Source organism: Protopterus annectens, chromosome 4.part1, assembly GCF_019279795.1.
Source record: "Protopterus annectens isolate FY-2018-M chromosome 4.part1, PAN1.0, whole genome shotgun sequence".
NCBI classification, from domain to species: Eukaryota; Metazoa; Chordata; order Ceratodontiformes; family Protopteridae; genus Protopterus; species Protopterus annectens.
In genome coordinates this window covers 309,595,191-309,618,830 of record NC_056734.1, presented here as the reverse complement: position 1 = coordinate 309,618,830, position 23,640 = coordinate 309,595,191, and the positions used below count along the sequence as shown (strand labels likewise).

General features: G+C 38.8%; 1 protein-coding gene across 1 annotated transcript in view; it reads right to left on the bottom strand.

Annotated features, from left to right (window-relative positions):
- The window catches only part of LOC122800843, a 1,417,490-nt gene that overhangs the window by 476,075 nt on the left and 917,775 nt on the right, over positions 1-23,640 (bottom strand). Inside the window, exon 17 of the mRNA XM_044070157.1 lies at positions 22,004-22,174. Within this exon, the coding sequence (XP_043926092.1) occupies positions 22,004-22,174 (171 nt within the window). The remainder of the gene's footprint in view (positions 1-22,003; positions 22,175-23,640) is intronic.

Below are 23,640 nucleotides of genomic sequence, written 5' to 3'. Positions count from 1 at the left end.
AAAATAAATAATTCTTAAAAATTTTAGACCAAACATTTCTATGTCTTTGTAAACTCCCGTGAATATATTTGCAAATACTAGGGGCATCAGTTCTACTGACACAGCATTAATTTTTGGCTAAATTAATTAATTAATTTTCAAAATGCAGACACACACACACACACACACATATATATATATATATATATATATATATATATATATATATATATATATATATATATATATATATATATATATATGGATTCACTTTATAACCTCAAAATACTGAAATATTGAATTTTAGTATCTTGAGACTATAAAACCGAATCCACAAATCACCGACACAAAAAACCCACAAAATTCACAACACCGAAAAAAACGCACACATTATACCACACATACACCACAACACCCACATCACAACATAAACAAACAAAACTACACACATACACAACTCATACACACATAAGCAGGGGGCAAGCCCCCCTGCACCCCCCCACACCCCCGTACTTATATATACTAACTCCGAGATCGCACAAACACAAAACAATAGCCAACTCACACATGCACATTCTCCGACCCCTCACACACACATCAAACACATCAGCACACTCACACACACTCTAACTCCCACTCAAAACCCATAGAAAACACTTACCTGACATAACACCTACATCCACACATGGCACTGCGCACCATCAAAACACAATCCCAAACATTACGCAGCATAATTTCATAACTGCGAATTCGACATTTATTCGAGTTTGCGATTATGACCTTTCGCTATTTTTAACATTCGGCTTTATAGTCTTGAGATACTGAAATTCGACATTTCAGTAATTTGAGGTTATAAAGTGTTTATATATATATATATATATATATATATATATATATATATATATATATATATATATATATATATATATATATATATATATATATATATATATATATGTGTGTGTGTGTGTGTGTGTGTGTGTGTGCGTGTGTGTGTGTATTTCTCAAGACTATAGCAAAACACAAGATGAGTCTACATTCATATAAAAATCATCTTCAAACCTGTCCAAAAAGTTCTTAGTAAGTCAGTATATAAGTCTTTGGGGATGACAGTGTCAAACAAAACAACATTCATAGTTACTAAAACAGCATTTTGATAAATCACCGATACCTATATCTTATTTACAAAATCACAAGATACTATAATAGAAAATCAAATGAATCTTATATCAAAGAGGTACTTTAGAAAATACAGACTGAAGGCAATGTTCCTGCATTGCTCCCTGGTGATCTATCTTAGAAATGTAGTTTGAAACTATTGGCCTAAATTGAACAGAGGGTCTTTCAAGTTATTTTATTATTTTTTATTTATGTATTTAGCATTTGTTTACTGGGAAATTCTGACTGAACAATAGTGACCATTTTCAGTGGAGGCCCTTCTAGAAAAGCTTTACAAAATATACGTACGTAAGAGAGCTTGATAGAAGCAATACAATGGAGCTATACTATAAATGGGAAAGAAATAATGACAGTACGATATATCTGCAAGTTGTTTGACACTTGGAAAATAGAAAATGCTACCACATGTTGTTAAATTACATATAAACATTGAAGAACATCTGCAAAATACATGTTGGTTATCAAAGCAAAGAAAGTATTTACATTTGTACATTGTAGTGACTTTTGGTTGCTATGTGTAAATTTACATTTAATAATGCGCTGACACAAAAATATAAGCCAGCACAAAGGGAGTTCAGGTTAGTCGTGTCAGTTAAATGTATTATCATATAACTAAGGGCGTTAGTTAATTGCAAAGAATGAGAGAGAATGAGAGATGGGACAGGTCAAGAGTAGGTGAGTCATATGTCTGAATATGTGATGGAAAGAATAGAAGCGAGATGATAGGAGTAGACAGGTGTACATTGCATGGGATAGTTTCAAAGATTTATTGGTTGAAGTGCTGAAGTGTACCTTCAGGTTTCCAAATACAACCAGTAATCTGAGATTAACAACTTTTAAAAACTCAAATATCTCCCGATCTAATGACTCTTCTTCAGAATGGCCTATCAATAAATTATCTATAGTACTATAGCAAGAATAAATAGAACCTTTACTGTTTGTACTGTGTTTCATCACTAATCACTAATAAGCTTAACATACCTGAACAGTCCTTATTTTTGTTCATAACTATAATGGAATTCCCTTTGTCCCCTATCATGATTCTAGTCTTAGTTAATACGTACAAAGCTTTACACTCATCTACCATATTCAAAAGTCCTGTTTTCGGTAAAAGTTTTACTGAAAAATTAATAACATCCAATTCAGATAACTCTTGAAATATTCCTACAGTTTTCTAAGGTTGGTAGTATTAATGGTACTCATTTTTTTATTTATTTATTTTGCAAAACACACATTTAGTTATAAACCAAGCAATTTAAAATAAATCATAACATTAGACAATTTCACTTTCCTTCTTGGAAAAAAAAATTAAGATTCATTTGATAAAATTTGAACATCAGCGGCAGAACTTTTCCTTGAACTACTGTTAGTATCCAGAATCATAGCCCACACTACCAACAGATTTAACTAGTGAGATCTGATATAGCAATTTAGATTAATGCCTTTCATGCATGAGGTTTAAATGAGGATGTTAACATTGAAAGTTTTTTTTTAACTAAAGTCTATCCAGTATAAGTGTAATTTTTTGAGAAACTTATTCATGTATCTGGAGAACAGAGGATGCATGTGTTCTGTCTCATCCTCAGGGTGATTATTACAGACTTTTTTAGGTTAAATGTCTACTCCTGTTATTATGAGATTATGTAAGAGTAAATGGGAGATAGCTATTGGATTTAATTTTATTCACTCCTATTTTTAAGTTCTATGTGGAAATAATTGTCATATAATGTTTGTAAATGATGGTATATTATAATTTCTATGCAATACCTGTCAGCATTATAATGGTGGATCACATGCTTTAAGTTCACAGGTTTGTCTCCAGTGCTCAAAGATATTGCCGCAATGAATTACTAACAAATTTAAAAGCAGACTAATAAAATCCATGCTTACAATTTCCTAGAACATGATACATGTATTGCAGCCACACCTGTCATACATTAGCCAATGTCTAGCTGTATTTCAATTCGGATTTGTTTTTCATTTTTTAGGCTTTTCTGTAACCATAGTGCCAATTTTCAGTTTTTTTTCTATAGCAGGCTTTGGGAATATGTCTGAAACGAAGACATTTCTGACATGCATTTGTTAAACATGACTTGTATGAGTAAAGGATACATTTTCATAGGGTAGCCATCTATGACATTAACAAGGGATGCTAAGGGAAAGGTAAGCCTTCATTTTCTATAGCACCCTATTAATAGATGCTATCCCGAAAACTACTCCTTACCTAAGAAAAACACTTTCATTAACACTACCACTAAACACGACATTCAGACATGTATGACATTAAAGCTACCCCCGTACATTGCCTTTTCTGTAACCCTAAAATGCAAACACACTTCCACCGTCTGATGCAGAAACCTTTGGTCTATTGAAATGTTTCAGCATTAACAGCCCAAACTCACACTCACCTAACCCACATGCTCTGGATCTTCTTTCCTTCAGTACCTGCAACACTTGATAAATGAAGTTTGGCAACAAACTAAGTTGCCCCAGGACATCTTCATAGGGGGATTAGGTTATTATTAGGGGGAGTTAAGTCAGTTGGGGAGGTGAAAGGGTTAAGTGGAGGCAGGGATAGTTGTGAGGAAATGAGATAATGATGGGGAGGGGCTTAAGAGGTTTAGTCTAGTGTAGGTGGGTTAAGCAATCTCATTTTGGCATGAACTTGCTCAGGCAATGTTACGTCCGAGACGACCTGCATTTAGTTGGAAGACTGGTAGGCCTTGGGTATAAGGAGGGCATGGTGGTACTGGGTGAGTAAAACGTATATATATTGTGATCTTCTGTGTTTGACTGTGATGGTTATATTGGGTTGGTAAGGTGTGTGGTTGTCAAGTTTTAGGTTTAACTTTGGAGGTTATAAGGGCTTGGTGGCTTTTCAAAGGCTTTATGGTGATAGTGGCATGTGGTTGCTTTGCTGGCTTCAGTGCTTTGCAGAGACATTTTGGACAGGGCAAGCAGAGGTTTTTGTTTGTTGCTGCTGGAATGTGCATTTTGGTTGGCGAGTCATTAGTGGAAAGTCAGTGGTGGTGATGGGGCAACGAATATGTTTTATTTGGTTGCTTGTTTTCGCCTTTCGTGTATCATCACTACTTACTTAGGTTAGGCAGAATTTATTTGTTTCCTTTCTCTTATCGGGTTTTAGTCAGCAGAAGCAGTATTTTGGGGCAATGAGATGCCCGTGAGTGATGGTGGTTGATCACACATGCTCATAGCATAGTTATGGATGTAGGAGGCTTAAATACATTTACGGCTGCTTAGAAAGTTTATTCCATGTAATGATCCATGATGTTAGTGAATAAAGGTGAGTAACTGAAAGTATATTTGAGTCATACCCCTCAATGGTTCAGAGTATCTCAGGATGTCGGGATTTTGTCATGCAGCTTGGTCCATTGTCATAAAGTTGTGTATGTCTGGCAGATTAGTGGCAAATCATCTGAGAGTCAGGTTAGAGGATGATGGCAGGGATTTGGGTTTCAGGCTGCTGGCCATTCAGAGAATTCATGTTGTGCAAGGCCTGGTGTTCCACCACTACCTAAGATTTTGGGAGCGGTACCTGCAAATTCCCCTTAGATGGGCCTGTGCCCCAATTATAGTCATGGCTTTGTCCAGAGTCATTCTCGATGAGGAGGAGATGCAGAACTACTGCATATGACTGCATGCAGCTGGGCAGTAGGTCTCGTGGTAATGCGTGTCACGAGCCATGAAGCATCAGTGAATACCTCTCAAGGGGCAGAGGCAGAGCTGTTTAGACTCCATGTTAAAAAAAAAAAAGATGCATGTTTGTTAGCCCCTTTAGGTTTATAGGACCATTATTTAACAACCATCACTAAGTTTGGGTATGGCTCAATGTATTTTTTCGCTCGTCCCTCTGAAAATGGCAGTCATAGTAGCACAGCCGGTAGTAGATCTGCCTTTCCATTAGTTAACCAGCATTTCAGTTTGGGCTCCTATCCTTCACAAACAGTGTGCTGTCACAGGGCCTGGTATGATAACCACCTCAAGCAGTACGTAAAACTGGTAGTTTAGTAATTTAGAAGGTGGCTTGGCGATAATTTTGGTGACTTTGCCCCCCACCCCTTTGTGATGTAATGGGTGCAGAGGTGGGCAGTGGTTAGTGGCTGGCAAATGTTTTCAACAAGGGTCGGGCAAATGGTTGGGTTAGGATCCCTTTGTGTTTTCTTTGGACTCTTCAGAAAGTAATAACAGTCATCATACCTTTCAACTGTTTTGCAGGATTTACTAAAAAAAAATATATATATATATATATATATATATATATATATATATGTGTGTAAACAAACACTGTGCAGATAGTGGGGTTTTCACAGCAGGTTAAGGCAGCAAGTGATGAACAGCAGCGATTAGTTCTCCATACCTGTGGTATGGAAATATGGTCGAGGTTATAAACCTGTTACTCTGTTAACTAGCTAAGTTTGGGTGAGTGATATTTAAAGATTCTCTGTGGTTTACTTGTTCCATTGCTGGTAGCCTTGGGTAGAGGGTTTGCTACAAGTGGCCGAGAGGTTGTATATATGCAGGGTTTCTGTATATATCACCCTTTGCTAAGAATGCTGCAGAATCTCAATGTTAGTGGTGTACATACCAGTCTTGGAGAGGCTGAACTTTATGGGTCAATGATTTTGTGGTCTAGGTACAGTTGTGGAGTTTCATTGCTGCACATTTGTTACAGCTGAACAGTTTTTGTGGCTGCTTGAGGAAGTTGTGTGTAGGGGGGGTGGCATTCTGTTCAGCCATTTTGTATGGCATACTTATTTTATGAGGGTTCTAGTGATTGCCTTGTAATGGTGCAAGCCTTCAGGAAGTTTTAGACATTTCGGTGGGATAAAGATTGTTATTAATTATCAATGCATGGTTTAGAATCAGAACTCATTAACACCTCTCTAGGGTGTACTTTGGTGTGGAATATTATGCTTTTAGCAGCCACCCTAACAGCATAAGATGAATGAAGGTGCATATTTTGTGTAAAATAAGTGTTTAGTAAATGTATGTTATGATTCTTGACTATTTACCATGGATATCAGTTAAAAGTTACTAACACTGAGTTTATGACGGGCTCTTTCGGTGTGGACCTTTTAGGACCTCAACTGAGGTACTCCCCATAATGTAGTACACTGGAGAGATCTGGGGGGTAGGTACCCCCCAGCATTTTTTTTAAGGGCTTGGGAAGTTTTAGCAGGGGTTTTCTGCACATCCGTTTAGTTTGAGTGCTTTGGTCATACTATGCAATGTGTAGCCAAGCGGTTATTGGGCCTCAAATTGTTACCTCTAATGAGAGCATTCTTTCTAATGGGGGTCAGCAATAGTTTGTAAGAGCAGAAGTTAGGGGTCATTCAGTTGCAGTGCTGGATGGTAGCACGTCTCTTGGCTACCCAAGAGTTTGTAGGGTGTCCAGGCATTTGGGCATTGTTTCATCTTATATACCATTTTTGCTTTGGTCAAATCACTGTAGGGTTCATACGCACACTTACTGTACATGCTGCATGCCCATCAGAAGACTTGGGATGGTGCAGGGACTTTATTTGGTTTTGTCCATTTGTTATACTTTATAGTGGCTAGTGTTCCCCATTTTGAGATGGAAGGTTGAGAGCTAAGCAGATTATTACAATATAAGTTAGCTTAGGCCTATACAGTGTGCTAACTGAAGTGGTATGGAATCATAAGGTTACCCTGGTTTGTGGATATTTATAGGTTCCTTCATGTGTGGGGTTTACTTGTAATATACTCGACTGGTAGAAGATATACATTAGGTATTTGAGAGGGTTATTGATATGCTGGTTAGTGTGCCTCATTTGGAGATGGAAGGTTAAGAGCTAGGCAAATGGTTGTGGATATTGATAGGTCCCTTCGTGTGAGGGTTACGTTTTAACATACTTGTTGGGTAGTTAAATTTATATTGGGTATTTGATAGGGTCATTGGAAATCTAGCTTCAAGTATTGCTGCTTTGTCATGCAGGACAGCTCCATTTACTCTGCGGCTATGGCGAGTTATGGAACTGGTAATAAAATTAAAAAAAAATAATATATATGATTTGAGCACCCACCGAGTCTATAGGGTTATTTCTTGTAGGGGTTATATTATGGTTGTGGGTATAAATTCACAGCATGGCAAATTAATGTTAATGGCGAATTTCTTCCATGGCAGAGATATAACTTTGGGAAGGAGCAGGTAGCATTAGGCTGTAAGGAAATGGTGCTGAGTTAAGGCAAGCCAGTCCAGCAGGGAGGCATTTGATTATGACTGCTTCGTCATAGATGTGTTGCGGTGTTGCATTCATTTCTGAGTTGGCAGGATAGTTTGTCTTTGCAGATGTCTTGAAAGGTGCGTTATGTCTTTTAGATGATTTAAATGTCTTTTTTCTTTTTTACAGATGGGGGTTTTTGAAACGCAGCTGCTATAATTTGGAATAGGTGGTTATAAGGTAGAGCCTTCTCTTTACATATTAGAGGATTTACACTTGTTCTTTTTCTTTGTAGATGGTGGTGTGCCAAGTACCAGTGGTGGCGATACACAAGGAATTCACAGATGATGGAAGCAGTGGCGAGCGTAGAAGTTACTCATGGGGAGCACAAGGTGGCAACAGTTACTGACTGAAATTGCTGAAGGACAGAAGGCATCATGCAGTGGCTTGGAAAGGGGATCTGAAAGGTAATGTTTTGATAGGATGGATGTTTTGCCACCAGAATGAAGCACAAGGTTGGGCCGGGTAATCACCTTATTAAGGTATATTAGAGCTTTGTGTTCAATTAGTGAGAGCTGAGTATTGCATTGGTATAGAAGGCAAGTAAAAGTGAAGAGGTAGGTTGGGGGGCCAAAGGGGAAACAGTTGGGGACAGTTTGTGGGGAGTTTGGGGATGAGTAGAGTCACAACATTCATAGAAGCACAGGACTTATGGGTATGTAGAGTATTTTGTTGCTGTGAATAGGCGGGTTTTCGGGAACTAGGTCAAGGGGTGCTGGTGGTTTTTTTTTTTTTTTTTTTTTTTTTTTTTTTGCAGTTAAGGTAGGACATTAAAGTTGGAGTTAGACTGTTCCCTATGGTAATGGAGTTGTTGAACATATAGAACTGCGTAGTGGGTGGGTTAAAGTGATATGCTATAGTTAACAGGGTTTTGGGTGTAAGACTTGCTACTAGTTGTTTGACTGGGTGCCATCTTGAGTTCAAGGGGTTATAGTTTGTGGTTTTGTTGTGGTTATAGGCCATCAATACATTCAGGTTGAGCCATGATTTCAGCTTTGAAGGCAGTGGGCTAAAAGGGCATGTGTTCTCTTGGTGTGGATGTTCCTGTGTTAGAACGGGATCACGGTAATCCTACTTTATTTAGTTTCATTATGGTGTGTTTCAGTGATGGCATGGCAAAGGAGTTTATGACGGGATTCTAAGGTGCTTTACAGATGATGGGTACACCAAATGATGTTTGGCTTGACCCTTTCCTTTATGGGAAGTGGATTGAACAATTTTGGGTAGAAGGGAGGGGGAACAGCCTGGTCAGGCTGATTGGCAGAGAAGAGGGATATACTTGCCCTCTTTTGTTCCCCCTCTGATGTCTGGATGTTCATTTCAAGGATCTGGGGAAAGGAAATGAATAGTTGGAGGAAGCTTGCTGGATAGATAAGCAAGCTGAGGTAAGAATGGTGCTTATTTGGTGGAAGGTAATTCAATGGATTGTGTATGAAGTGAGTTGGGATGCTGCTTCGTAAGTAATGTAAGTGAGCAGAGGTATGGACCCTACTTGTTTGGCAGGGTGAGTAGGTACGCTGCCCTGATTAACAGTGATGTGAGATGGGACGCTGCTTCATAAGTAAAGTAAGTGAGTAGAGGTATGGACAGCTCTGAATTAATTTCTCACGTGCTTCACTCTGTCACATTCATGCTTCTCTCTCATTTCTCAAGTATTCAACAGTAAAGACTTGCTTTGAAGAACTGCAAACTCTGCATTTGTTTCCCTTTTAGGAATACTATTCATTGAGCTTCTTAATCTTGTAATAGTGCTATAATACGAAAACGTTATGTTCACAAGTATATTTATTTTTCTACTTGCTTGTAATCTACTCTGTCATTATAATTTGCTTGCTATGCATGTGTTATGCACACTTTCAACTACCATTGTTGCATTCTTATTTTTGAGCAACCATATGTTTAGACTCACTAATAGTCTTGCCTCATTTACAACTTTTGTTTTAGATTTAGAGTTTCAGCGGATCAGTCAGCATTTTCATAGTCTTTGCATTTTCAATCATAAGATGACTGACATTTGTTTCATATAAAAGTTTAAAAGAGAATGTGCATTTACATGTTTTGCAATTTTCCATTCATTTATTAGTGGGCTATACCCTTGTGTTATAGACTCAAAGTCAGTATTCATTCCATACGTTAATGTTTTCAAACCGCATTATCTCATATTCATCTAGAACACTGCTCTTGTTTTGATTGTTTTTCATATGTTACATTCACTTTCTGATACTTTGCATAAGAAGAGGGAAACAAAGCTTTGCTTATCATTAAAAAAACTGCTCATCTTCAGATGCAGTCATTTCACAGAGTAATTATTACCTCTAATCATGGGATGCTCCCTATTTTCACTTTAACTTTTGTTCAGGTCTTTAGCTTATTCCCTTAATTTAATTGCACAGCCTATGACTACAGATACTCTGAGGGATCTTTTCAAAAATGCTTTTAATTTCTTGATGGATAACCAAACACTGTTTGTAAGGTTGTATCCTTTCTTCATTAGTTTGCAAGTATCTCCTTTCAGATGACTTTCTGTTCTAATGGAAATTCCTTCTTTGGGTATTTACAACCCTAGTACATTAGTGTTTCTTCTCTCTTTTTCACAGTTATATTTTTCACTTTTAACATGTATGTTGCTGATCTACAAGTGCAGAAACACATGAATCACACATTGGAAGACCACAGCATGGGCTCCATTACTATTATCTTCTTTCAGAATATACAGCCGATACATTAAATCATCCTACAACAGATCGAACAATATGCATTTTGTCAGGAATCCAGAAGTCCTAACACAGTAATGCCCTGCAAATGTTTGCATTCAAGCATCTTCAACATGGAAGAATCACTTTTAGTAAAGTTTCGAAAATCACTTGTCTCAGCGTATAGCTATAAAGGATAATTAAAAAGTGGGAAAGAGGAAAAGTTGGATAAAAAAGATGCAGCTTAAGGATGTCTGGTGTGACTAACAAACCAGCTGGACTTTAAGAGAGCATTCAAAACATTGGAATGAGGAAAAATGATGCAGTGGTGACATATCTTTCCATCAATATAGGTCTTTTAAAGGAAAGGGTAGCAGTAGATTTTATTATTTTAATGGGCTGAGACAAAGGCAGCTGTAAATAATTGATCTGATGTTATCAGTTTTCATTTTCTCCTCAACTGATGGGGTCAGATCCGATGCTCGGATCCATCTAGACCATTGCTAAAGCTCATAGCAACCTAAAACTCTCGAGCTTCCCCTTACCCATAATGCAATATCCTTAAGTTACCCTAGGTCTCGTTTGCAGCTTTATGTGAAAGACACGGTTTTCCTTAACTCTTGAGCAGTTTTGTGATAAGTGTTTTCTTTGTATATTCCTAAATAATCTTTTAAAGTTTTTCTTCCTCTTAAGTGTTTTTTTAGCCATTACCTTTTCACTGACTTAGCAACTTCAAAAATATGTCTTTTAGTCTTTGTTTTCCTTTGAAATTTCATACAGAGTATACATTGTGAAATTCTTGTAGTGAAATATTTTTATTAGTATTTGTCTTCTCTACATTTGGTGTAGCTCTTCTCTATCATTGCTGGTATTTCATTTCTTTCTTTTTGTCCTTTGTAAAAATAAAAATAAAAACTCTAGTTTCCTTGCTTTTGTGGTAATTCTGATTAGTAATTACCATTAGAAGTTACTGTTAGTTATGATTATGGCAGAAAAAGGCCCTGCAGTTTTTAAAAAAATGTGTTAAGTGTGGGCAGAAGCTTCCTATGTCTGATGCCCATACTTTGTGTGTTACTGTCTTGCACTCTTACATTTGCAGGAAGATTGTGTGATTTGTCATGGTTTAACCTCAAAGCATTTGCTGAGAAAAAACAAATTGATTTTGAAAGGCTTATTGTCTTCAGCTGTCAGAGAAGCAATATCTAGAGTTCACTCTCCTAAGAGCAGAAATTCTAAGTTGTCTTCTACAAGCCCTTCCACTTCATCCTCTCATGTCTCTGAGAAATCCACAAAAATGTCTTAATTGGATCTGACCTCACCCCAGGATTCAAAAGCCAGAAAGAGATCTAAGCCAGATCCGATCTCATCCTCAGATCCGAAGAAAAAAAAGAGTAAAGTGATGGATCAGCCATCCTCGGATCTGATGCGAAAACATCTGGATTCGACCATTTCAAGCCTTATAGCATCTAATCTCATTTATTTGGCAAGAACAAGATATTCACCTTCTGTGGATCTGGTGCTTTCAAGGGTTCCCTCGGCTTTTTTGGAGCATCACAAACACGCTCTATTGTTTCCACTCATTCTTCCAGAAGTTTGACTCAAGTAGATGTGGAAAGAAAGTTGCAGAATATTCTCTTGGTGCAGAGTCAGATGAGTGTCTTATCAGCTCGTACCTCTTCAAGTCAGGAGGTCTATGCTTCTAATGCACCCACACTACAACTTCCTCCTTTGATACCTTCAGCTGTTACAGTGGTTTTGGATCCAAACTGTCCAACCCTGTCTGACTTGGATCCAAAGATTCCTATATCTTTGGATCCGAAGATTACCCTGAGTGTTCCCATTCTGTTGGATCTGAAGATTTCTTGGAACCAAAGCTTACCTGTCAGATCTGAGATGTTGCAGTTGACTCCAAAATTGTTGGAACATTCTCTGCACCTCAGAGCCTCAGCTTTGGATAGCGCAACTTCGGCTTTCACCTTAGGGGAATTGCTTTCAGAGCAGAGAAGGTCACTGGTTCAAAAGATTATTCTTTCAGAACTGAGTTCTTCTCTTCTCTGAAGTGATCCACCTTTGGAGCTGTGAAGAGAATTTTTATCTGGCTGAGTAGCAAAGATGGATCCTACCCCTTCTTCAACTCTGATGTCTCTGTGCTCAGAGCTTCATCATTCTTTGCCACAGTGACAGCCAGTCTGAGAACTCCAGGCTTCTCAGCAGGGTATTTCTATTTCTATATATTCCAATACTTTGCCGGAGCATCCCAATGAGGAGGACCCTAGGAAGAAGAAGTGTAAGAGAAAGCACTTGGACTCTCCAGATGAGTCAGTCATGGAGTTAAATTGACTTCGATGAAAGTGAAGGGTCCCCACAGTCACTTCCAGAAGATGTCTCTTTTAGAGACATTCTTGAATTTCTAAAGCAGAGAAGTGGTTGGATGCCCATTAATCCTTCATCTGAGGAGTCTGTATTCCTGGCGACTTTCGGTATTGGCTCATCTATATCATGGGTGACACCACCCACCAACAAGCTTACTGAATTGATCTCTTAAAAGGCATGGAAGGAACCTGACACAGTGGAACCTATACCTAGGAGACTAGACAAGATTATGGCTTCACCTTTGGATAAACAGTTTTTGAGTAAAAGGGTGCCCATTGATGCCATGGTCAGAGCAGCAATCACCAAAAAGGAACTCACAGGTGAAGGTTCCACTGTTCATCCCCTAACAAGGAGTCAAGGGTGATGGATAGGTTTGGAAAATGTGTTTATGCTTCAGCAAACTTTGCCTTAAGGTCGCTGAATTATTTGTTACATTTTACAAGGTTACAGAGGGATTTGATTAAGGAACTCTCGGATACCCTATCAGGATTTGTTTCTGCAGACATCCAATCATCTGTGACTTCTCAGATGGCTACCCTTCAATCTATTTAAAATTTCTTCATGAAGCTCATTTTGCATATAGCTGAAAGAACTTCTAGGGTAGCGGGTTCAGGCATTTCCATTAGACAACATGCCTGGATGTGCTTATGTGATTTTTGTGGAGCCCTTCAAGTCTTCGTTCATCAATGCTTCCTTTGATGGTACATCTTTGTTTGTCCCAAAAGTGAAGGACACATTATCCAGGTGTGAGAGGGATGGGAAGAGCCTGTCTGCTACAGGCATATATTTTTCCACCCCTCAGAGAACCTTTTATGGGAATTAAAGTGGTGGTCAGAGGATGTGGTTCAACAAATCCCAGGGTCCTTTCCAGGACACACATGGAGGAAAGGGAAGTAGAGGGGGGAGCTGCAATGGATGATACTGCTGTCGCAGCAGAGGTGGCCTGCAAAACCAGGAGTCCATAGATTCTTTCTTTGACAGACCTTACCAGCACTCCTGAAGGGAGACCCAATTGCTTACCTCTGGAGGCAATCGGGGGTCAATTATCCCTGCACCAAACAGCCCGGCTTTTTTTAGCAGAAGATACTTGGGAGCAGACGATTATTTCCAGAAGTTATATAATGCCCTTTTCCCTTCCACCTCTGGTCTTACAAAAAATCCCTGATGTTCCACCCTGTCAGAGGGAAGAAGCAGCAATATAAATACAAAAGCTGGTAGAAACAAAGAGTCATCCAAGAGGTCCCACCAGACCAGATAGAATCCAGAACTTACTCAAGATTTCTTTTAATGCAAAGGAAAACAGAGGATTTGAGACCAATTCTGGCTCTCAGCAACTTGAACAAGTCAGTTCAATGCACCAAGTTTCTAATGGTCACGATTCAGTCCATTCTCCCTTTTCTGGGCAAGGACAACTGGATGTGCATGATAGATCTCAGAATGCATACTACCGCATAAAGATAAATAGATGATCCAGAAGGCATTTACGCTTCTGGCTGGGAGCCAGTCACTACCAGTTGAAAGCTCTGCCCTTTGGTCTCACCACAGCTCCCAGAGTGTGCACCAAATGCATGGCAGTAGTAGCAGCACACTTGAGATAGCAGGGATTCCATGTGTTTCCATACATGGATGACTGGCTCATTACTGCACTGACCAGGCATCTGCTGGTAAGAGCAAGAGATAAGGTTCTCCAGATTTGTTCTCATCTGGGAATAGCCATAAACTACAAGAAGTCTCAAGTGGAATGAACTCAAAATCTGGATTTTATAAGAATAGTGTACAACACAAAGTCTGTGATAGATTCACTGCCTCCCTTGAGAGTCCAATCTATAAGATCACAAGTCAGAAAATGAATGTGCAGTACCAAGATTTCAACCCACTTGGCCCTTCAAGCTCTAGGGTTTATGTCAGCGGTTATAACACTAGTACTTTTAGCCAGATTTTACACAATGATTATACAGTGGATATTAGTAGGCTAGCCTTGCTGCAATCTTTTTGTTTCACCCCTAAACAACAAATGTGGCAGTTACTTTTCCTTAATCCTCCACATGGGGAATCACTGAGGGATGCTCTACTTCATTACTGGCCCCCCCACCCAGGTCTACTATTCACCTAACTACCAATCCTGTTAATTCCTAAATTCCTACAAAAGGCTGCCAAGTTGAAGAGCAAAGTCATCCTCATTGCACCTTACTGGCCTCAACAGATTTGGTTCCCTTTCCTTTGGCCTCACTTACTTCACCAACCTTGGTTCCTGGTTCCAACTCCAGACCTCCTGTTTCACCCGACAGGTATTATTCCTCCAGACATATCAAGCATCAAGCTGACGGCCTGGCTTCTCCAGTTTCACTGATAGCCAGATGATCTATGTGCTCTTCTCCTGTCCAGCACATGTTTTTATCTTCCCACAAACCTTCAACATGTAAACTCTATTCCAGTAAGTGGAGAAGATTTTTGTACTGGGCTCATCAAAATCATATTGAGCAAGTTTTATTTCCAATACATGATGTACTTGAGTTTTTGGCCATACTTTTTAAAGAAGGAGCTACTCTCTCATTCATTATAGTTCACCTGTCAGTGATATCTAGATTTCTTGTTGGATTTGAGGGTTCCTCAGTAGCTTCTCATAAGTTGTGCAAAGTTTTCATGCAAGGCACTCTACTTTTAAGGCCTCCATTTAAAGACCTCACCCCCCCCCCCTATGGGATCTCAACCTGGTACTGCAGGCACTTATGCATTCCGCATTTGAACCAGCAGCTAAATGTGACCTTAAATATCTAACTCGGAAAAAGTTTTTTTCTATTAGCCATCACATCTGCAGATGAAGTTCCAAAATTCAAGCATTATCATCAAAACCTCCTTACCTGATTTTTCACAAGGATAGTTACGTTACCAGCCAATGCATCCTTTCTTCCCAAGGTGGTGTAAGAATGTAATATCAATCAATCTATTAAATTGCTAGATTTTCCCCAAAATGGCTAACACAGAAGAATATATGTTACATTTATTAAATGTTCACAGACAACTATGTTTTCACTTATAAAGAACAAAATACATAATAAAAACATATCAGTTATTTGTTTCCTTTGCAAACCTGAAATTGGGTACATCTGTTGCCAAAGTAACTTTAGCCAGCTGGGTAACTGATTACATTTTATTCATTTATAAAAAAATGGGCATTGTCTCACCATATCCGGTAAGGGCTCATTCAACTAGATCGATTGCAGCTATTAACGTTTTCTTCTCCAGAGCATCCATGGATGACATATATTCAGCAGCAACTTGGGCTACTCCCCGTACCTTTGTTACTCATTACAAATTAGATCTGGTCTCCAGCAGTAGACCATCATTTGGTTCAAGTGTGCTCGGGAATATCCTTTTTTAGAGTCCACCCTGGAATTTAAGTAGCTGGACTCTGTCTGATCAGTTGAGGAGAGAATGAAATTTGACAAGTTCAGATAAAGAAGTCATGTACTTATCACAACATTCTATCTCTGTTGTCTATTTTCATTCATCCTCAACTTGTCGCCCACCAAATCCCATCCACTTTTTATATATGAACTTCTGGAAGAAAGAGTTCTTAGACGAACGTCACTGTCCTTTATTTTAAGCTCCACATATACTCTCTTTCTAAACTGAGTACATGCAATTGTTATACTTCTTTTGTTTATGCATAGTAAATATTGTCTTTCTAGTAAAATCAGCAAGCAAGACCTGAGGTAACTTAAGGTTGATGCATTATGGGTAAGGGGAAGCTTGTGAGTTTTAAATTGCCAAGAGCTTTAGCAATGGCTGAGCTGGATCCGAGCATTAGATCTGAACCCATAAGTTGAGGAAGAATGAAAATGGACAACATAGTTGGATTGTTATAATAAGTACATAACTTCTTTTTTACAGTTGCCTGTAAGGAAACGGAACTTGTGTTGCATCATACCACATACAAATTAACTGTATATGCAGTAAAGAGAACATAATGAGTTAATCTGCCATCCTCAAGACCAAACTTAAATGTTACCATACACAATGTCTTTCTAAATGTGGAAACTTCACTCATGTTATATTTAAACCCCAGAATCCAATTTCACTAACAACAAATATTTTATAGAACAAGAGAATAAAATATACATCACATCTTACTGTTATGCTTAAAAAAGTTTTTGCGATCCTTTCACTATACCAGTTGATATTTGTTTGTCTGCTTTTTAAGTCTTTATTTTATCAATTCCTTCATTTTTTCTTTTAAGTTTGTTAAATACACATCTTACATGATCTGAAATGAAAGTCCTTTTCCTACACAAAATTTCTTCATATGAAATGTGGCACATATGCCAAATTCTAGCCAATATCTTACCTAACTACAGTTCTAATTGGTATTAGCAGAAACATACCTGCTATCAGTAAGGAGAAACTTACAGTTTGTTTAGTTGGTATCTGGTATTTGAAAAGCAGAAACACATTTGTTACACATTCTAACCAGTATCGTACATAACTATGGTGCTACTTTAAACTATTAGACTTACTACATTGTTAAATCTGTCTATTATGATCTGCCGAGACACTGTTTCCTATTCTTTGTGATTCTTTACTCTTCCCTGGACATTTATCTATGTACCTACTTACTGAACCATTTCCTGTACCCACTTTCTGTCCTCTGATAATCCTTCCATCACTCTCTGACTAATATCCTCTACTTTCTCCCAGTTTGTCTCCATTTGTCCTAAAACTGTACTATTCATTTTCTGCTCACACTCTGTCTATTTTTTTCTCTTTGCAGTTTGCTTGGGCCTTTCACAAGCCTTAGGATTGCACCCCCCACCTTCGGTTCTGAAGCAAAGTTTTAGCAAAAGCTCAAATCAGCCCTGGGAAATCTCAATTTTTATACAAAAGCCTTCCTTTACAATTAATCATTAGGTGAATGTTATTCAACTGTTTTTAACAGTTTTCTCTTACTTTGTGATTATCATTGTGAGGTGAGCACAGCTGCATTAAGCTCCATTCAGCTTCCAACTCTGAAAGCTTTAATCAAGTCAGCCACTACGTAGCAACATACTCTAGTAATTATATATGATCCTTATTCCCTCTGTATGCAAACAGGTGAACTCCAGAGTCTAAGATTACAACTTTTCCAAAACAAAACTTTAGTTTATTCCCAATTGCCTTAGCTCTACTCATTCATAAAGAGCTTGCTAGCAACACTTGCTAATAGACAAACAGCTTGAGCCTTCTCGCTCCTGAGGTGTAGCCCCGCTCTATTCACCCTCGCTACACTCTGGCTCACTGCGCTCTCCACCCAACCCATATCAATTCCTTTATACCTAAAGATTGTTAACACCCACTCTGCACCCTACTTGCTTTCCTGTTCTCCACACAAACCATACCTAACCCCTCCCCTCTCCCACACTACACTTGCAAACTTTAACATCTTCTTCCTCTACACACATTACTCCTAAGCCCCCTACTCAAACATCAGCTAAGCAACACACTCCCAGATACCTACCTGCAAAATAAACCTGCTAATAACTTCCCAATCACCAGTTTCAGTACTCTAGCACTCAGTAATCTTACCCATCATGCCTTTCTCTACTACCCTTTTTCTTGTACTGCCTCCATTACTCCTCCTTCACACTCTCACCTCACTTAATATCCAGTTGTTTCCTATTCTCAAAATTCCTACAATACCTCATTCTAGGGCTACCTCATCTCCTTATCATTCATTTGCCTTTTTTGCTTCTATCTTTTCTACTGAAACTCCTCTTGCTAAAATCAAAATTCCCCCCACCTACACCACATTCCCTAAAAATAAAACAAAGTATTTTATCTTTAACTTATACAAACATAACCTCCACTACTACCCTACTGTTCTTCTGATTGTAGGAGATATTCATCCCAATCCAGGCCCCAAGCAACACAACTCTACCTATAACTATAGTCCCAATAACCTATACACCTCCGCCCACCCCCCCAAACAAGCAAATCTCCTTCTACTCAATAAGCACTAGAAGTATATTAAACAAGGCTAGTGAGCTTCATGCTTGGATCTCAAGCTACACCCCCTGATGTCATCACCCTAACAGAAACTTAGCTAAAACCCCAAAAGCATGAAGCATGACAAAGACTTTCTCCCTCCTGGCTATTGTACACTGCGCCTTGACCACTAAAAGAAAAAGGCTGGTGAAGTTGCCCTTGTTTACTCTAACCACCGTACACTGAGAACTCCTAATAAAACCATCCCGTCCTTTTCCCCTGCTGAAATACTGACAGCCAACCTTGTACTTAACACCCATACCACCATCACAATAGTAGCATCTACATTCCCCTGGGGGATAACGTACCCCTGCTGGAAAACATGCTCTCATACTTCTCTCAACATATTCCTAATGAAACCATTATTCTTGGTGATGTCAGTATTAATTGGTTAGCTCTCTGTACCCCAACTTCTTCCTTACACATTAACTTATACAGATTTACTCAACTTATCACTGATGCCACCTATGCCAAAAACTTTCATACACACAGCACCCTTATCGACTGGATTCTAGTCTCTCATCCCTCTAAATATCACAATCCTGAAACCCTTCCGAAAACACTAAATGATCAATCCCCAATAAAAGTACTTAGACATATCCCTCGCTTTACTAAACTGCATAGATTTATCACATGCCAAAAGCTTACTAACTTCCACCCTGACACCTTTAAATCTCTTCTCTCTAAAGTTAACTGGAATTTTCTTACCCAACTCCCCCTTAACAATGCTGTCCTGTCTTTCAACTCCACCTTTCTCAGTATTCTTGACTCACTTGCCCCACTTCGCACAGTCCATAGTAAATCTAATATATCTCCATGGCTATCAAATTCAACCCACGTCCTAATGACAAATAGGGACAAAACATGGAAAACATGGACCAAAACAAAGCTCCCTGCAGACTTGCTAAAATACAAAGAACTTAGAAATCAGACCAAAAAGTTTATTAATAAAGACAAAAGAGACTTTTACTATAACCCACACTCAAGCTTGAAATCTAACCGCCAAAAATTCTGGAACTCATTAAACCACATACTACATCCTGGTGGTCCCTGCTCCCCAAATCCTTGTCCTGATAAGACTCCCAAAGATACTTCCTCCACCTTCAACAGATATTTCTTTGACTCTATATCCAAAATATTTAACCCCAGTACCAAATCATCTACCTTTAATAATATTTCAGACCACTCTCTATCAAATCCCACTATAATCTCATCAAATTATTTTTCTCTAAAACCTGTACCCACTAGCTACATTAAATCCCTACTCTCTAAACTCAAACCTAGCTCAGCTTCTACTGACAACATTCTTTCCCTTTTTCTTCAATTACCTACTGACTTTCTCACTCTACCTGTATCTTTCTTAATCAACCACTCCATTTCAGAGTCCAAAGTCCCTTCCATATGGAAACAATTCTTCACTCTACCAATAAATAAAGGAATTGCCATCCACTATTCTTTCTCTAAAGTTCTAGAAAAATGTATCCATAAACAAGTTATGTACTACCTACTCTCTGAAAATCTGCTTACACCTACTCAACATGGCTTTAGACCAAAGCATAGTACTATTATTGCCCTACTATCATTCCTTAATACTATAGCCCTTGCCAGAGATAACAACAAACTTGTCTCCTGCCTATTCTTAGATCTCTCTAAAGCTTTTGAGACCATCTCTCACCCTCTCCTTCTGCACAAACTAACCAACCTTAACTTCTCCCCTGCTACTGTTGCATTGTTTTCCAGCTACATCACTGACAGATTTCAAGCATTGAAGTGGCAATCTGCACTCTCCCCTCCTCTCCCAGTTAAAATGGGTGTCCCTCAGGGGTCTATCCTTGGCCACTACTTTTCAACATCTTCACTAATCTGCTTTATGCTTCCTGTCCTCCGTCATCACTGGTCCAATACGCTGATGACTCTACTGTCATCACTGTTGCTGACTCTCCCTCCGATCTCATCTCTACAACACAGCAACACAGACTTCCTTTATCTCAGTAGAAAACTGGCTGTCTGATAACCAGCTTATCCTTAACCAAAAAAAAAAAAAAAAAACTAATCTACTGCTTTATCTTCCTAAAAACTACAACCACATTAAATCCACTTTCGCAATCCTGTCCCTCAATAACACACACATCAAGGTCGAAAATAGCACTAAACTCCTTGGTGTCATCAGTGACAACCAACTTAAAGCTGATCTACACATTAACAACTATATCAAGAAAACTCATCAGAAACTAGGGCCCCTGTACTGCAACAAAAAGTTTCTTACCTGTGAAGCTAAAGTAACTCTCCTATGCCTGCCTCCTACCGAGTCTATTATATGGCTCTCAAATTCTTACTTGCCTCCACTCCACACTCCTTGCCAAACTTGAATCTACCTACAACAAGATAGCCAAATTTGCAGCCCATCAAACTTACAAGTCACATCATTGTCTCTCACTCAAACACCTTAACTGGCTAGAACTACCTCACCAGCTTCTTCTCCCTCATCTCCAGATCATCCACTCTATCCTTTATCAGCCTTCTTTTTGTCCTACCATATCATCTGTCTTCTCCTACTATTCACCTGCTAGATCCCTCCGGAGCTCTAACCTAGATCTGCTACAAATCCGAAATCTAAAACTAAGACAGGATGTATTCTCTATACCTATAATCCTTCCAAAGACCTGGAACAAACTCCCACTAGAGATCAGGTCACTCAGGCAACTTAGTCAATTCAAGCTAGCCACTAAAGAATACCTGTTAAGCCAATGGACCTACCTCTGTACCCACCCCACTTAAACAGCTTATCAACCCTAACTGTACACCTCTATCTGCTCCCAACTTATGTAACTTTCTTTAACTTTCTAGACCTTGTCTCAAATTAACTTCTCTATCCTAGCACATCACATGCATTCTTATCTGCATAAAGTAAAATTTTACATCTGGTGACAAAACTATTTTTAGTTCTTCTGAATGATGTAGGATTCTAAATCTGATATACACAATGATTAGTTTACAGTAGTAAATCCTTGGTTTTCATGTATATGTTGCTTTGAATATTTTCTGTAAACCAGTTGTTGATTTTTTACTTACTTTTTTAAATGGTAATCTGTAGAACATGTGGAGCTTTTCTCCCCAGGCCTCCGCTGAAAAAGGGCTACTTACCTCAGTTGGACAAACCTGGTCAACAAATGTAAAATAAAATAAATAAAACTGAGCTAAACAGGTTACAAATTACCATAAATTTACTTGTTTTTCTTTTATTTACATAATGATTACAGCTTTTTTACAATTTAAAATTGATGTAAGAATGTCCAGAACTTTGGTCAATAATACCTTAATGCAAAAGGACAGAAATGAAACATACAGAATAATTTGTATTGCTTCCCTTAAGTAAGGTTCAATGTGACAGTCAATGAACATATTTCTCAAATTTGTTTTCGAAAGGCTGACATACATATTATAACACAATTATGAAATGGATTAGATTAAGTCAAATATCATGTAACTATATACCTTGAGAAGGACTTGGAAAAAACTTGGTTCCAGGCTTCAGGCAGACATTACTTGTACATGAGCAGGAAAGTCTACATGTATCTGGCAGTACCTTGCAAGTTGATACATCACCACAGTAATGGTATGGACACAGCATATTCTCACACTTAACTGAATTTATACAATTCACACCTACAAAGAAGAAAAAAGATAGTAAATAAAAAAACAGCATATTTCTAATTGCATAATAAATACAAAACAACATAGTTCTAATGGCATAATCAAGAACATTTCCAATGTGAGAAAAGACAAGTGAAAATAGGATAAGATGAATGCCAATGTAGTCCAGTTCTTTAAAACACTATGCTAGGTATACTTAAAAGAACAGAATGAGCCACCAAATTCACAGGTAACCAGAAAGTACGTTAACACTCAACCTTTATAGAACTGAAGACAAATGTAGAACAACAGCACTGTGTACCATAGAGCTGCCAAACGAAGTTAAACGTTAATAAAAGCTGTTTGTGGTAAGGTACTAAAGTCTTGTGAAAGTTCAGCACTCTAAAACTCAAACAGCACTTTATAGGTTCATAGGTTCATAGGTTCATACTAGGCTATCTGCCCTAGGGCATTTATAAGCCTAGCCAGAGTGTGTTTGGCTTTCGCCACCCATTTTAAATTAATTTTGCTATGCCTTTTTTTGAGGTTAGTATACTGTGCCTCTGTCTAACAGTGACACAGAAGTGATAGCCGGGGTAAACCTACGATCTCCCATCCACTCATCAAGATTCCTCTTGAAGAGAGTCAATGTGGGACACTGCCTAACCTGGAATGGGATTTTATTCCAGAGTGAAGGGAGCCTCTGGGTTATGAATCTGTCCCTCCAGCATGTCCTATTTATTTCAGTGCTGAGGTTCAAGTCTCTCGAGCGCATAGCTCGATGGGAGTGGGATTTTCTGAGGTGCAGCATGTCCATTAATTCCGGGTTGGACATGGCTTTACACGTCAGGCACAGATCGCCTCTGAGCAGGCGGTATGCCACTGAGTAGAGCTGGAGTTTCTTTAACCAGGCAGCATATGGCATCTGTTTGAGCCCTTTGATCCTCTTGGTGAGGTACTTTTGGGGTCTTTCCAGTTGCTGCAGGTGTCTGGTAAGGTACATCCCAAAAGGGGCATTGTACTCAATTATGGGCCTGATGAGGGATGAGTAAAGAGGTACGATGACTTCCCCTGATCTAGATGTGAATCCCTTCATGATTAGGTGGGCTATATAAAATGTTTTTCTAACCACTTTGGCCACGTGGTTGTCAAATGAGAGATTGCTATCAACTTGGGTCCCCAGGTCCCTAATGACTTCTTCTGTACTTAATGGATTACCACCTATGTGGTAATTTGTGGGCACTTTGTTTTTGCCAAAGGGGATGACTATACACTTTTTGGCGTTTAGCTTGAGGCCATGGCTCTGGCACCAGTTGTCTGTTTCTATGAGGCCCTTTTGGAGGATGCTTGTGTCGGCTGGAGAGTTGTTTATGGCGCCCAGTTTGCAGTCATCTGCGAACTTGGTCAGCCACAGTCCTTCCGTGTTGGCCTGTACCGCTGAGAAATATATACCGAACAAGAGAGGTCCCAGGACTGAGCCTTGTGGGACGCCACTTGTA